Genomic DNA, 13,936 nt, shown 5'->3' with positions numbered 1-13,936 from the left:
CATCTCGGTGAAAATCAATTCAATTCGAATTCTCATTTCCCAATGTCAAATCTCAGCAAAATCTGGGCCAGAAATCTGAACTCAAAATCTTAGTTGGGCCTTATCGGCCGTGACGGCCCATTACAACTCAGCGCGCCTATGGACTCCACCATTCTAGGGTTCCTGGATATAAGAAAACCTTCTCTCCTCCCGAACTCCTCCACGCCGCCGCCGCCGCCGCCACCTCGCCGCTGCTCCGACCGGTCGAAGGTGAAACCTCTCGTCGTCACAGATCCTCCTCCTACCCCCCCAAGCTTCCGGTTTCCGGCTGTGGTCGTCGTTCTCACATCTTTGGAAACGGGTTTCGCGTGCAGATGGCGGTTCCATTGCTGACGAAGAAGATCGTGAAGAAGCGGGTGAAGCAGTTCAAGAGGCCGCACAGCGACCGCTACATTGGCCTCAAGGTAGTAGCTCTCCCTCTCTCTCGCCGTTGCTTGTTGCTGTGTGATGAGAGAGCCATGTGGTCTGTTCTTGGATGGATTCCATAGCTTTCCCGGTTGATTCGTGTGGATCCAATTTTGTTTTGCTTATTCCGTATAATTAAAAGCCCCTGGATCGTTTTGCCTTGTTGCACAGTAGATTTAGTTCTGCAATTAACTGTAATGCGCGGTGTTTCGCTTTCATTCAGGCGTGTAAAGTGTTCGTGTGCAACAGGATGAATCACTGGATTAGTACATTGCACTGCGACAATAGTTCATAATAGTTGCAAGAAATTACAATATAGTTTTGGCTGTGTAGAGTTCTAGGTAGTCGGTATTGGATGCCTTGCCTGTCACGAGTGTATAGAGCCACAATATATAAGCATTTAGACCAGCTTTGTCTTGTCGACTAAATTCATTGCATCACTGAATTAGTTTGTATATTTTTCGCAAAAAGTCATATGGAGTAATATTTGCTAGGCAAGTAACAGAGATTCAGTACGCTTGATCATTGACACAACACAACCAGTTATCTGTTTTGGTTTGGATCATATTTTGGTGTTTTTTGTTCTTAATATGTTTCGTGCTATGTTTGCCGAAGCAGCAATCTGATTTGTAATGGTTTACTTCTACCGTTACGTGTAGACAAGCTGGCGCAGACCAAAGGGTATTGACTCACGTGTCAGGAGGAAGTTCAAGGGATGCACATTGATGCCCAATATTGGATATGGTTCGGACAAGAAGACCAGGCATTACCTGCCCAACAAGTTCAAGAAGTTTGTGGTGCACAACGTCTCAGAGCTGGAGCTGCTTATGATGCACAACAGGTATGCAACTTTGTGATCTTCATCACAACGGTTGATTCCGGGAGCATCATCTATTTCCTAAGTTCAGTGTTCTGTTGAGTTTCTCAATCAAGTATTATTTGCTAACACTTGTCTTTCTGCAAACAGGATGTACTGTGCTGAAATTGCTCATAATGTGTCCACGAAGAAACGCAAGGAGATAGTGGAGCGCGCTGCTCAGCTTGACATTGTCGTCACCAACAAGCTTGCCAGGCTACGCAGCCAGGAGGATGAGTAGTTATTTTGGACTTGGTTTTTGCCTGCAGTAGACTTGCACATCATGAATATTGTTCTACGTATTTGTTTACATCAGGATCCGAATATTCTGAGAGCAATTTGCTATCTGGAATTATTTGTGACTCTGGCAATGTATGATTGCCATATTACTATTTTGAGTATAGCAATTATGACGTGAAAGAAATGTCGTTGTTTAATGAATGTTGAAAAATATATTTCCATGAATGCCCTGTCACTTTTCTTTCCTTGTGCAATTATTTGCTGTTGAAAGCATGACTCAATGTAGAGTGACGCAAATTAAGATTTATGACGGTTTTGTTACTGTTATGCACTGGAGAAGAAGATTTTCAAGTTCAGATTCATGTTTCTGCCTGCCAATTGGAAATTGGGATAAGCATTGTCACCTGAAATTTCACCCATTGTAGCAGCATTGATTGGGGATTTTTATCTAATGCATTAATATCAGATAGCCTTGACAATGCTTGTTGAATTTTCTGGCTCCATTTCATGCTGATCTTATGCATTAATATCAGATAGCCTTGACAATGCTTGTTCAATTTTCTGGCTCCATTTCATGCTGATCGATTAATATAAGTGATTCATGCTGTGCTTACAGTCACCTTCTGGTTGCCACACTGGCATATCCATGATGTCACTTCAGCATGCTTGCAATTGAGACAACATGCCCTGCATCTTCTCACAGAATATAACTTCAGTTAGAGTGTGTTGCAAAGAAAAGTTCATTTGTTGGAACCTGTAATCTATTCCAGCAGCGGGCAATTCAGAACTCGTGTAGTCGTGTAAACTAAGTTTCTCTTCTTTCTCCGTTTTTCAACTCTTCAACCAATAGTAGTAGCGTGTAACCATTGACAAGACATCAAATACCTCAAATTTTTTGTTAACTCCAGTTCAGTCTGCTCCTCATTTCTGACAGAAAAATGCACATTGGCCCTGGAAATTCAGAATTAGCAGTCTTGTTCTGTTAGTTCAGATCCACCTAACTTTTAAGCTGTTGGTTCAGATCCAACAACCTCTAAAACCAACAGCAATGACAGAATTAAGGGGCAATAAACCAGATGAAGAAACCATAATTTTATATGGCAAGGCACAAGTTTGGTAGTAACATCCCATTGCTGTTATGATACTAATGAGCCCATTTGCTGAAGAAGATCCTGTCACTTGCAGCTGCATTTTGCAAGGCCTGCAGGAAAGATGAGAGAAGCTGCCCAATTGATGGCCATAATTTCCTCCTAACCCTTCCCTGATGAAACTGGAATTATTGAGGCACTGAACCCAACCTCCTTGCAAGGCTACTTGATTAGGACAAAAAAAAACAATCATGAACAGCAGCAGCCATTGGATTCTTTTACACGGTTAGTTAGTCAATACTGCTGAATAATTAAGCACCCTAATGCAGTAATTAGTACCGTGTTTAATCATAGTACCATGGTTGCTTCACCAAGACACCTACTGGTGCCAGTCCAATTTGCAGCTGAGCTGGTGGCTCTCGGACACCAACCACTATACCCTCTAGCACCGGCGCCGGCGCCGGCGAGTCGGCGACACCAACTCCGGCGAACAGCCGGCCGTGCCGGTGACAGTGAATTCAGCTACTCCTGCTTCTGGTCAAGCTGGTCTATGATCTTATTTAATTTTCTTTGATTGCTTAACTGATAGAATTAGAGTAACGATGCATGTGACTTTGCAGCAGCAGCAGGCAGCAGCATCGAGGGTGATGTAATTAGAGTAAGAAGCATGCAATTAGCTGAACATACATGCTGCCACAAAAGTCTTAGATTTCCTTGGCGAGAAGGGGAGCAAATCCATTGCATTTGGTACTCCGCTCTGTACTAGATGTTCTCGTTCACTTGGTAAGTGCTCCTGTGCCCTCTTGTCTCCTCTGTAGAGAGAGAGAGAGAGAGAGAGAGTAGTACTCTTGGGGAATGTATTGAGTAAGGTTTTAAATTATGAGATGTACAAATTTTATGGTTCTTGGAGGGTACTATAGGGTACCTTCAATTTAAGTAAACATCCACGAGTATATGCAGTAAGTTCTTGGGATTAAATCATAAGAAAATGCAAGGTCCTAAGTAACCGAACTATGGTCAGAGCTTTTACCACTTAACTTTTTTTTTTAAAAAAAACACAAGTATAATATTAGATACCACAAACCTCGCTGTATCATTTGCGTATACTCATAACATACAAGTTCTGAACAATAGTTACAGTCAAATTTAGAAATTCCTTTTGCGGATAAATAGTACATATACATGGTAAAACAGAAATGTTTTACCTGAGGGAGTACCAGCCAAATTCATCCAGACTAGGAGTATAGCTTATTTCTCGGAAGAGAGCACATACTTTAAACAGACCAATGCATACATGTACGGTGCATAATGCCTCTAAGTATTTTATTTTTCTCTAAGAAAATTCTAGTAGAACATCAACTTGCACTGCACTGCAGTCTGTGCAGATCCAGCTAAGAGCAAGTTTAATAGTATAGCCCACTACTAGCTTCAAATCATCTATAGTCAATGTAATAGCCAATTTATATAATAGTTGCTTACTATACAATTAATATCTGGTCCCACCTGTCATACACACATTACATCTTAGAGTCTGTGCTGCAGCTGGCTACAAAAATGTAGCCCGCAACTCTTCTCTCTCTTCTTTTATCTCTTTAGGGCAACCACAATGTATGAAAAAGGTGATCTTAAGGCAATGATTGCACTTGTAAAGTGAGCCATATACATTGTGGAAAGTAGCATTAGCTTAGGGTGCACCTTATACTTAAGTTCTACCACAAACAAAAAGAAAATATTTTTTCTCTCTCATTCACTTCATGAACAAGAGATGAAACAATTATTTTTTCATTCTATGTGGGCCATCTTGTGGCTAAATTCTAACCATAGCATTGTGGGTATGGCTATAACAATGGCTCACTATTCATAGGGTCCAACTTAAGGTTACACTACACCACAAATATCGAGGATGCTCTTAGAATATATTTATAGCCGGCTTATAGTCTGCTATTGTACCTACTCTAACCCTCTCTCTGTGCATATGTTTCAGGTCCCATTTTTTAATATACAATTAGAGAAATCTTCCAAAATCTTCAGTGGTAGTCCAGGAAGGAAGCACTAAATATTTTGCAGGCACAGGTTTGACGATCAATCACGGGACCAATTTAATTTTGTTTACTTATGCGTGTTCATCGCCGGAGATGGCACAGCACAGGGGCAAAGTTTGGCTTGGCCTTCTTCTTGTGTTGAATTGTCAGGGCATTGATCCGTCGCTGTCTGCAGCCTAGTACTGTTCAGATAAGAGAGCCTCTGCATGGGAGCTATGAATGATTAGATTTTTAGCTTTTGTATGGTTGGAGAGTAGAAATCTCATCAGTGGAGTGTAAATAAAACTGTAACTAATCAGGTTTGTTCAGAGCAAGGAAGTGAAAAGGTAGAGCTCTATATAAATTTTCCCATTTCTGACGAAATTCAGACTTTTCGGTGCACCGGAACCTTTTCATTCGGAAGGCTAGATCTCTCTCCTTTGCTCATGGAATTCGGAGTGTTTTCAGTAGGGTGTTCAGTTCATCAAAGCAGGGTGTAAACCGGTAAGTAATCAACTTTGTTCGAAGCAAGGAAGGCCTTGTTTAGTTTCAAATTTTTTCTTTAAACTTTCAACTTTTCCATCACATCAAAACTTTTCTAATCACGTAAACTTTCAACTTTTCTATTATATCGTTCCAATTTCAACCAAACTTCCAATTTTGACGTGAACTAAACACACCCGAAGTGAAAAAGCTAAAATCCTATTCAAATATTCCCATGTCTGACGAAATTCAGACAAATTTATTTTAAGACTACCTGAACCTTCATTCAGAAGGCTATAGAATTCTTCGCTTTGCTCATGAAATTCAGACTGTTTTTCAGGAGTATGTTTCAGAATTCAGACAGTCTCGATCATCTAGAAGGGATAAAAATAATCATTTGATATGGGATTCAGACGACCAAGGTTAGCTGACCTTAACACTTCATGGTTAGCTAGCGGTTAGCAGTTATCACAGCAAAAATCCCGGAGCATTGCCGCCGCGTCGCCGAGCAAAAAACCCTTCTTTCTTCCAGCTTGCTTGCTTGCTTGTTGCCAAGGCCCAAGCACTGAGACAAAGCGACACACGGTCCTGTTCGAAGGAGCTAGACATCATTAGACATATTATTAGCAGGATCATTAAAACAAATTATTTATTCTATACTTTTTAAAAAATATTTTTAAAAATTATCTTACCATATTATTTAGATAAATTGTTTTAACTATTATTAAGTTTACTTTTAATATTTAAATTAAACCTATAATCAAGCAGATGATTTATACAACAATAATCCACTGGATAATTTAAAGCAAACATGACACTAGAAACAGCTAGCAAGTAACCAGTTTGGTGATAATAAAAAAAATACCGAGTTTTCTATTTTTAACTAGTAATTTAATTTTTAATTCCATAGCTATTGTATATTTAGAAAAATCTAATAAAAAAATTAGACTATTTGAAAAGCTAAAAATTTGGAGAGAAACTGCAATGGCGAGAAACTATGGTAAACAGCCTAGACGCCTAAGTAAAGAATCAGGATCCTCTACCTTGAAAGTCGCTATGCCTTTTGAACTCATGTGACTTCAACACTGCACATGGATTTGGCAGAGGCACGATGACTTCGAAGGTAGAGGATCTGAGACTGTTTGGGGAGCTTTTGATAGCTGCAGCTTCTCTCCAAACATTTTAAAATTTTCATCCAGATCCTTTGAATTCGTAGTTGTAAAATGTAGAAAATAAACTAGAAGCTAGATTCTTAAAATTTTAATCTTTCTTACACACGCCCTTTGACCCAACAGCCAACAGGTGGTGTAGTGACTAGTGAGGTGAGGGAGGAGGGGCGGTAAACGCGGGGTGATGGTGGTAACCCGCCGCCGCAAGCAACCGTCCCCCGCCGCGCCGTCTATATAATCCTCCCACCCCACCACCACCACCCTACCTACCTACCGTCTCCTCCATTGGACTAGCTCCTCTCTCCCAATTCCACTCCTCGCTTCTCGCGCAATTCTTGCGGGTTTGTGTTTTTTTTTTCTTCTTCTTCTTTTGGTTTCTTGATCGATGGACAGCGACTACGTTGCCGGCCTTCTCATGAGCGCCGCCGCCGCGGGGCTCGACCTCGGTGTGCTCGACGGCGGCGGTGGCGCTTTCTTGGAGACGCTGTGCGGCGGGCCCGGCTTCGCGGAGCGGGCGGCGAGGTTGTGCGGCGGCGGAGCTGGGCTCTTCGGGCTGCCTGCGGTGGGGAACGCCGAGCGCGGCGGCTGCTCGAGGGAAGGCTCGTCGGTGTCCGACCCTGCGTGGGCGCACGCCACCGGCGGCGGCGGCGACAATGCCAGGAAGAGGAAAGCTCCGGCGAGCGCCGCCGCCGGGAAGGACAAGGACGCCGTCGTGGGCGGCGGCAGCAGCCCGTGCGAGGTGGGTCGAGCTCAGCTACAGCGAATTCCACCATGGAGTGACTGATCTTGATGCTGAACATGTCCCGCTCCATTTCTTCTTTGGGTTTACAGGTTGGAGAGGCGAAGGCGCCGGACTCCAAGAAATGCAAAGCGGAGGTGAATCCCAAGGTGGAAGAAGCCGCCAGCGATGGCTCGGTGGGAGACAGAGTGCAGAAGCAAGGAAAGGGGAAGAACTCATCCAAGCCGGCCGCCGAGCCGCCCAAGGACTACGTCCATGTCCGGGCACGGCGAGGTCAGGCCACTGACAGCCACAGCCTTGCAGAGAGGGTAACAAAGCACACTGAAATCTGTACAAATCCATGTCAAATTTGGGGGTTGAGTGGAAATTCACACACTGTGCTTTGTGGTTTGATAGGTTAGAAGAGAGAAGATTAGCCAGCGGATGAAAGTGCTTCAGGACCTGGTGCCTGGATGCAACAAGGTATCATCAGATTCCTGAACGATAAACTGTCGCGCCGAAGTTTCAGTTGGTACCCTATGTGTTGGCTAATTTGAAGAGATTATCCTTGTTTTAGGTGGTTGGCAAGGCACTCATGCTTGATGAGATCATAAACTACGTGCAATCGTTGCAGCAGCAGGTCGAGGTTAGGACACAGCCAAAACATTTGGTTATGTTGCTTGGTCAGATTATGAAAACTCTGATAGTAACAATTTGGTACCATTTCAGTTCCTGTCCATGAAGCTCGCGACCGTGAATCCGCAGCTCGACTTTGGCAACCTATCTACACTCTTACAGAAAGATGTGAGCTTTGAGTTATCCCAATTCGCGTGCTTCGGGTCCATTAGCAATATGCTCCTAACACGCAATTTTTCTTTGTAAAATCCAGATGTTCCAATCTTGTGGCCCTTCGGTGAATTCCGTATTTCCTTTGGAAAGTGCCGGTACAGCTTTTCCATTTTGTGACCAAGCAGATTTTTTCCAGTCATTTGGTCTGGGAGCCATGGAAAACCAATGTAGCCTAGATCTGGCAAACACAGCTCTACCCCACACAGGGAGCACACAGTATGCTTTTCAGAAGCAGGTGATTGCTGCCTTAAAAAACTTGCAATCTACGGAACAGATGGTATTAACATGCATATATGATGATAACACTGTTTGCCTTTGGTTTTCTTTTCAGCAAAGGGATCTCTGGGAGGATAATACTTTCCAGTATAACGACGAACAAAGCCAGGAGGATGCGGTTTCTGCACCGAATTTCGATGGTTCGTGTAATTGATTATGTTCACTTGTATTGCATGCCTTGTTCAGTATGATAGACTGATAGCCTGTATGGATCAATTGACACAGGTCAGTTGCAAGCAGCAGATCACACAGAGATCGAGTTCTAGATGATCAATGATAACAGCCAATGATTTTTGTACATAGAAAGCATGAAACCAGTTGCAAAGTGAAGCTCCTAAGCTAACTGTTCTTCGAAATTTAGGCCCGAGGGAACTGATTCATTTTTCATATGCTGGATGTACGGCTACTTGATTCTTCTCATATTTGTGAGACAAATATGATCTACAAAATAGTAGGTTATGTACTAGATATGGTGCAAATATTACAAGCACCATCTCTCTTCCAGTATGTACGAGCCGGCTGGTAATAGCCTGGTATTGCCATGATACAGTGTACTGTTGATTTTGTCTTGAAATGAAAAGGTATGTGCTATTTCAACATGTCAGCAGTGCTTCTGCTCCACTTTATTTTGTGCCCCCACAAAGACCCCGTTCTTTTCAGATTATTACCACGGATTATTTGCTCCATACTTCTAAAAACATTTAATATTTTAATGATCCTCATAATCAAGTAGATTATCCATAAGCTTTAATCCACCAATCATCTAAAAAGACGGCTTTTGTTCAACTTATATTGAAAGGTGAAATATTAATGTGTTGCAGTTGAGTAGCCATGAATATTACTGGAGCAATTTTTCTCAATAAGATGATTACTTAAGCAGTTCCACTGATGTTAGACTGCAAAACTGCAAGTTATATATATAAAAAATCTCGATTGCAATCGGTGGAGAAAGTTTAATCTCACAATTAGATAACAGAGTAAGTTTAATCTCGAGTAAAGTGCATAGGCGTTCCTTAAACTTGTAGGGTTGTGTCATCTAGATCCCTAAACTCTCAAAATGCAGATTCGGGTCTCAGAACTTGTCTAAGTGTTCTAGGTTCCAAATCGACATAGCCTCTCTACTATCCTACGTGGCGCTGATGTAGCATGCCACGTGGACGTGATGTGTCTTTTTCTTTCTTCTTTTCTTTTTCTTTTTTTGTTTTCTTCTCATTCTTCTTTTTTTCCCTTTCTTTTGCTCGGGTCACGGAGAAAGAAGAAGAAAGGAAAAAAAAAAGAGAAGAAAAAAGAAAAAGAAAAGGAAAACTTTTAAATGTCCACGTGGCATACCATATAAGCACCACGTAGGATTCTGATGGGGCTGTGGTGATTTGGAACCTAGATGGCATACTATAACAAGTTCTGGGATTTGGATATGCATTTTGAGAGTTTATGGACCTAGATGGCACATCCCTACAAGTTTAAGGACCGCTTGTTCACTTTACTCTTTAATCTCGCTAGTCACCATGGACAGCCAACACATTTCCTTTTCAGCCAGCTCACAACGCAATTTCATCCGCATAGCCAAAATGGTTCCAATCGATTCATCATCTTTCATGTCTTCATTTGCGCGCAAACAAAACGGCCGTCGTTTTCCCCCAAGTTTGGCAGGTTAGCCATCGCTTTTTTTCCTCGCTGCCTGCTGGATCTCATTTCGTGGTACTCAACTGTGCAGCTGCCGTCATCCATGCCGCAACTGAATCACCCCCCCACATTTCTGACAAAATTTCACTGCACATTTTTCTGATTACTCCAGCCATACTGAACCAAAACGAAACTAGAAGATGTCGGTTCTTTGTCCATTCATTCAATCTTGGTAATTCTCCTTTTACTTGAGCAAGGGTTCATTCTTGTAAATTTCCCTGTTCTTGTAGTTTTGTAGTGTCAGCATTCAGGCTTTGCTGTCTCCCTGTTCTTGTGCCTGATTTGTAGAGGTAACTCGGAAAGACCGATGAAGTTTTTACCGATTCTGTAGTTAGGTTTCCTGTCGCTGTCAGCTCCCGTTTCTTACTCCCCTGGAGAAAATCCATTCAATTTTGTACTACTATTGTAAAATTTTTGTCCTCTCTGAACAATGGACAGGCTGTTGAAAATTGATAGCTTAGATGGTATACAGCTCATGACAAGATCTTATGCAGTATCAGTACTGGAAATACATAATGGTAACACTGTTACTGTATCAAAGACTTGAAGATTGAGGTCGTCCTTTTCTTACAAGAATACCTTGATGTGATACTCAAAAGTGCCAGTTGTCCAGTTTCTGTAGAACAATAAAAATAATTTGTGATCTTCCTGAAAACCTGTGCTTGCATAAGCAAATAGCTCACTGAAAGTTGCTGTAATTTCAGACAGTTCTCACATTCAAAGCTCATAGCTTAGTACAGTTCCAAACAAAATTCCTGTCACCTTCCACTTGTTAATAATCACCTCTAATTTACCATGTTCACTCACACTAACTAGACCTGCCTACTTAAGCCAGGTCATTTTCCACTTGATATCTGTCTGCATCTACCACATTTGGTGATATTAGGCTTACTCTGATCAGAAAGCTATCAATTATCAAACAATTTGCATTCCAATCTGCAAGACTGTTTGGGATCATCACTGCACATACTGTTCATCAGGGAGCCAACTCATTAACTCAAACAACCGCAATTTGCTCACCATAACCAAAGCTGACCAAACCTGACAGGCCCATAATCCCCTTAATTAATTAGTGAAGCCATCGCACAATTTTCAGAGCCTCATGATGCAAGAGAGGCAGGATGCAGTGAGCATCGCCATCGCCTGCCGAATTTGCCGATTCATGTGATTAGCCCTCCAAAAATACATGTATATCCATTGAGCTTTCAAAGTTTCATCCATCCTTGATCCTTCCATGTTGCTGTGGCTCATGAATAAACCCTAACCAAATTGGCAATCATGGCGAATGCGTGGTGAACCAAACGACCGGGTGTTTGGTCTTCTCACGCTCCACATTAAACTCTTTTTTTAAAATAACGGATTAGATTAAACCCGGCCTCTACACCTTTGACATTAAACTCTTTTGCACCGATGAACAGTGGTCTTCTCCTCTTTTCCCCTAACATCTCCCTCAATTCGGCTGCGAATGAGTTGGACCGAAAAAGATGACCTCGATCAAATGTTGCGGCAGCTATCATATAATTGTTTTTAATACGAATGAAATAAAAAATTAAAATTATCCTGATCTCTATATCATGTGATGCACATAGCCATGCGGATATCGTATTATCGTATATATGAACCAGGAGTGTGTGTATATATTTATATATGAATATATATGATCCATAAATCAAACACATTGAGCAAAACTGTAGCAAACCGTTTGGTGATGATGCGATCACTGTGCGCGAGATCTGAAGCCGATCGGATGGATGGCCTAGTCTCGATACAATGAAGCCTAGCTATCACATCATGCCATCGATCGATCCGTGCAGCCATCATAAAATTCATATAGATGTACGCATTCCCTGAAAAAAATATACAGTATATACTTAAAAAAAGATTAGAACATATGAAAATTATCGTTCAATTCTATCGAAACAATTCAATCAAGTTAAATAAAATTAAAAGTTCAGAAAAGAACACATCAGATTAAAGCGCGGTGGATAAGAGCAATGATTACGAGAAATGGAATGATCGTTTCAGACGGCGACTCGACGGCTGCCTCTCCCCCTCGCCGTCTCCATCGAGCCGATCTCGGCGATCGATCTCGTCTCCCCGACAGTAACTCGGATCATATCATCAGTTAATAAATTTCACCTTCCTCACAAGAAGGCTTTGGGTTAGGAAAAAAAAAACAAGATTTGTAGGTAGAGAGGTCACTCCAATTTTTTTTTAAGAACAAATTATAAGCATGTTAAAAATTGAACACGAGAATTTGTATTAAAACCACATACCCATATTACTGGACTATCAAGTACTCCTACGTCTCGACAGCATACTTATATTAAAACCACGTACCCATATTACTGCACTATCGAGTACATCTCGACGGTGTTGGGTTAGGGTTTGCGAGAGAGATGTCGCGTGGGATTTGGGTTGGTCCACGAGATGGCGCCACTCATGAGGGGGTCAGATTGAGCTCATGGGCGCCCATGTGTAGGGGGTCCTAAACTGTTACGTCAAGCCCAAAAAGCCCTAGTTTAGGCGCTTAATTAGCAACTAGGGCAGGGGAGGGTCGCCATGGATGGGTGAGTGCATGGCTGGCCGCGATGCAAGCAAACCGATGACGACGACGATGAGCTAGCGGTGACTGCTACTACCAATCTTATCCACGTGAAACTGTCGACTTGGGCGACGTGGTCAGCTTCTCCGTCGTCCTCCAAACCGGTGTGGCCTTTTTTTTCTTGATTGATCATGATAACTTGGTGGATCAATGAAGCTGCTAATCGCTTTAATTTTCTTTTTTCAATTACATGGAAGATGCCATATAAACACCCACGAATACCTCATCCCTAACACACGATCAAAGAGAGAGACTAACAACAGATTCCTACCCTCAGTAAATCATAGTAAAAGCACGCTCACTCGTGTATCTAGAACTCACGGCACATCAGAATTTAAATATTAATAGTAACTCATTCACGACTCCATTACCATATATATACCACCGGTGTTTTTCAGTGATAGTAATAACTTGGATCGATGGAGGTAGAGGAATGTTGGAATGTTGCTTAATTTGCCTTGTGAAAGGGGTAGTACTCCTTCCGCCCTAAAATAAGTTCATTTTTCAGCCATCACACACATACTAATACAATGCCAAAAAGGGTAGAATACCTCTATTTCATCAAATCACAATACAAGCATTACTCATCACTTTATCTCTCTCGATACAATCATTACCCACATTCACAAACTCTGATACAATAATTCCTTAAAAGTGAAGTTATTTTGGGATAAATTAGAGGAATAAAAAAATAAACTTATTATGAGACGTAGGAGTATTAATTTGCCTTGTTGGAGCAGATGTATAGTGAATTGCTTGGAAAGACGAAATATTGCATATATTTCACAAGAATTAAGCTAATTCAGGCCCCCTTTGAATCAAAGGAAAAACCATAGGAATTCTAGAGGATTTTACTCTATGGAAAATAATCCTATAGAGTCCTTTGAAACAAAGGATTGTTTCCTATCAATTCCTTTGAAATTCCAATGGAATGAAACTTACTAGAGCAAGTTTGGAGGAAAATAAGCATGAAGTCTCACCTCATGTTTTCTTCTTCATGTGTCTAAGGTTCCTATGTTTTTCCTGTGTGCTAATCAGACGACAGTTTGAAGACTTTCCTGTGTTTCAAAATCCTATAGGAATCCAATAAGTGTGGCATTCAATTCCTACGTTATTCCTATTCCTCTGTTTTCTCAATCCTGCGATTAAGGGGCCCTTTGGTGTACAATTCTTGCATTCCTAGGGAACCATAATGAGTATGATAGTATCACGGCCATCAACTCATCTACACTTGGGAGCGTACACTTGTCGCTACGCTCCAAGCTCCTCCAGCATGGTCCCTGGGTAGACAGCACAATGCCAATGGGTGCAAGCATTGCCGTGGCTTTGCTTCGGTTGCTGTGACGGTTCATGAAAAACGACCTGGTGTTCTTGAGTTGAGCCGTGTACGTGAGCTGTTAATAACTCGGGTCCGAACCATGTACAGTTCCAAAGTTATGTACTGTATATGCAGTTGACATGACAATGATTTAGTCGTGCACTCATTTGATGCTATAATAATGGA

General features: G+C 41.8%; 2 protein-coding genes and 1 long non-coding RNA gene across 3 annotated transcripts; all 3 read left to right on the top strand.

Moving 5' to 3' along the window:
* Positions 1-171: 171 nt before the first annotated feature.
* On the top strand, positions 172-1,751 carry LOC4347487 (60S ribosomal protein L32-1). Its single transcript, NM_001377457.1, has 4 exons — positions 172-249; positions 354-443; positions 1,104-1,285; positions 1,412-1,751. The coding sequence occupies exons 2-4, from the start codon at positions 354-356 to the stop codon at positions 1,539-1,541; spliced, it is 402 nt and encodes a 133-aa protein (NP_001364386.1). The 5' UTR covers positions 172-249; the 3' UTR covers positions 1,542-1,751.
* Positions 1,752-3,012: 1,261 nt separating this feature from the next.
* LOC136351824 (uncharacterized) lies at positions 3,013-5,077 on the top strand. The gene is made up of 3 exons (XR_010735071.1): positions 3,013-3,165; positions 3,249-3,411; positions 4,613-5,077. It is a non-coding gene; the product is annotated as an uncharacterized lncRNA (long non-coding RNA).
* A 1,488-nt stretch (positions 5,078-6,565) lies between these two features.
* On the top strand, positions 6,566-8,743 carry LOC4347486 (transcription factor BHLH089-like). Its single transcript, XM_015795892.3, has 8 exons — positions 6,566-7,040; positions 7,133-7,348; positions 7,437-7,502; positions 7,597-7,665; positions 7,749-7,823; positions 7,909-8,103; positions 8,200-8,284; positions 8,370-8,743. Exons 1-8 carry the CDS (start codon positions 6,687-6,689, stop codon positions 8,408-8,410), a joined length of 1,101 nt encoding a protein of 366 aa, XP_015651378.1. The 5' UTR covers positions 6,566-6,686; the 3' UTR covers positions 8,411-8,743.
* Positions 8,744-13,936: the final 5,193 nt, after the last annotated feature.

This window comes from Oryza sativa, chromosome 9 (genome assembly GCF_034140825.1).
Source record: "Oryza sativa Japonica Group chromosome 9, ASM3414082v1".
In the NCBI taxonomy this organism is placed as follows: Eukaryota; Viridiplantae; Streptophyta; class Magnoliopsida; order Poales; family Poaceae; genus Oryza; species Oryza sativa.
The sequence above is the reverse complement of the archived record's forward strand: the minus strand, read 5'-3'. Positions and strand labels throughout refer to the sequence as shown.

Coding starts and splice junctions, on each gene's coding strand:
- LOC4347487 (NM_001377457.1), top strand. CDS start 354: ATGGCGGTTCCATTGCTGACGAAGAAGATCGTGAAGAAGCGGGTGAAG. Junction 444..1,103: donor ACCGCTACATTGGCCTCAAG/GTAGTAGCTCTC, acceptor CGTTACGTGTAG/ACAAGCTGGCGCAGACCAAA. Junction 1,286..1,411: donor CTGCTTATGATGCACAACAG/GTATGCAACTTT, acceptor TTCTGCAAACAG/GATGTACTGTGCTGAAATTG.
- LOC4347486 (XM_015795892.3), top strand. CDS start 6,687: ATGGACAGCGACTACGTTGCCGGCCTTCTCATGAGCGCCGCCGCCGCG. Junction 7,041..7,132: donor GCGGCAGCAGCCCGTGCGAG/GTGGGTCGAGCT, acceptor TTGGGTTTACAG/GTTGGAGAGGCGAAGGCGCC. Junction 7,824..7,908: donor CTACACTCTTACAGAAAGAT/GTGAGCTTTGAG, acceptor TGTAAAATCCAG/ATGTTCCAATCTTGTGGCCC.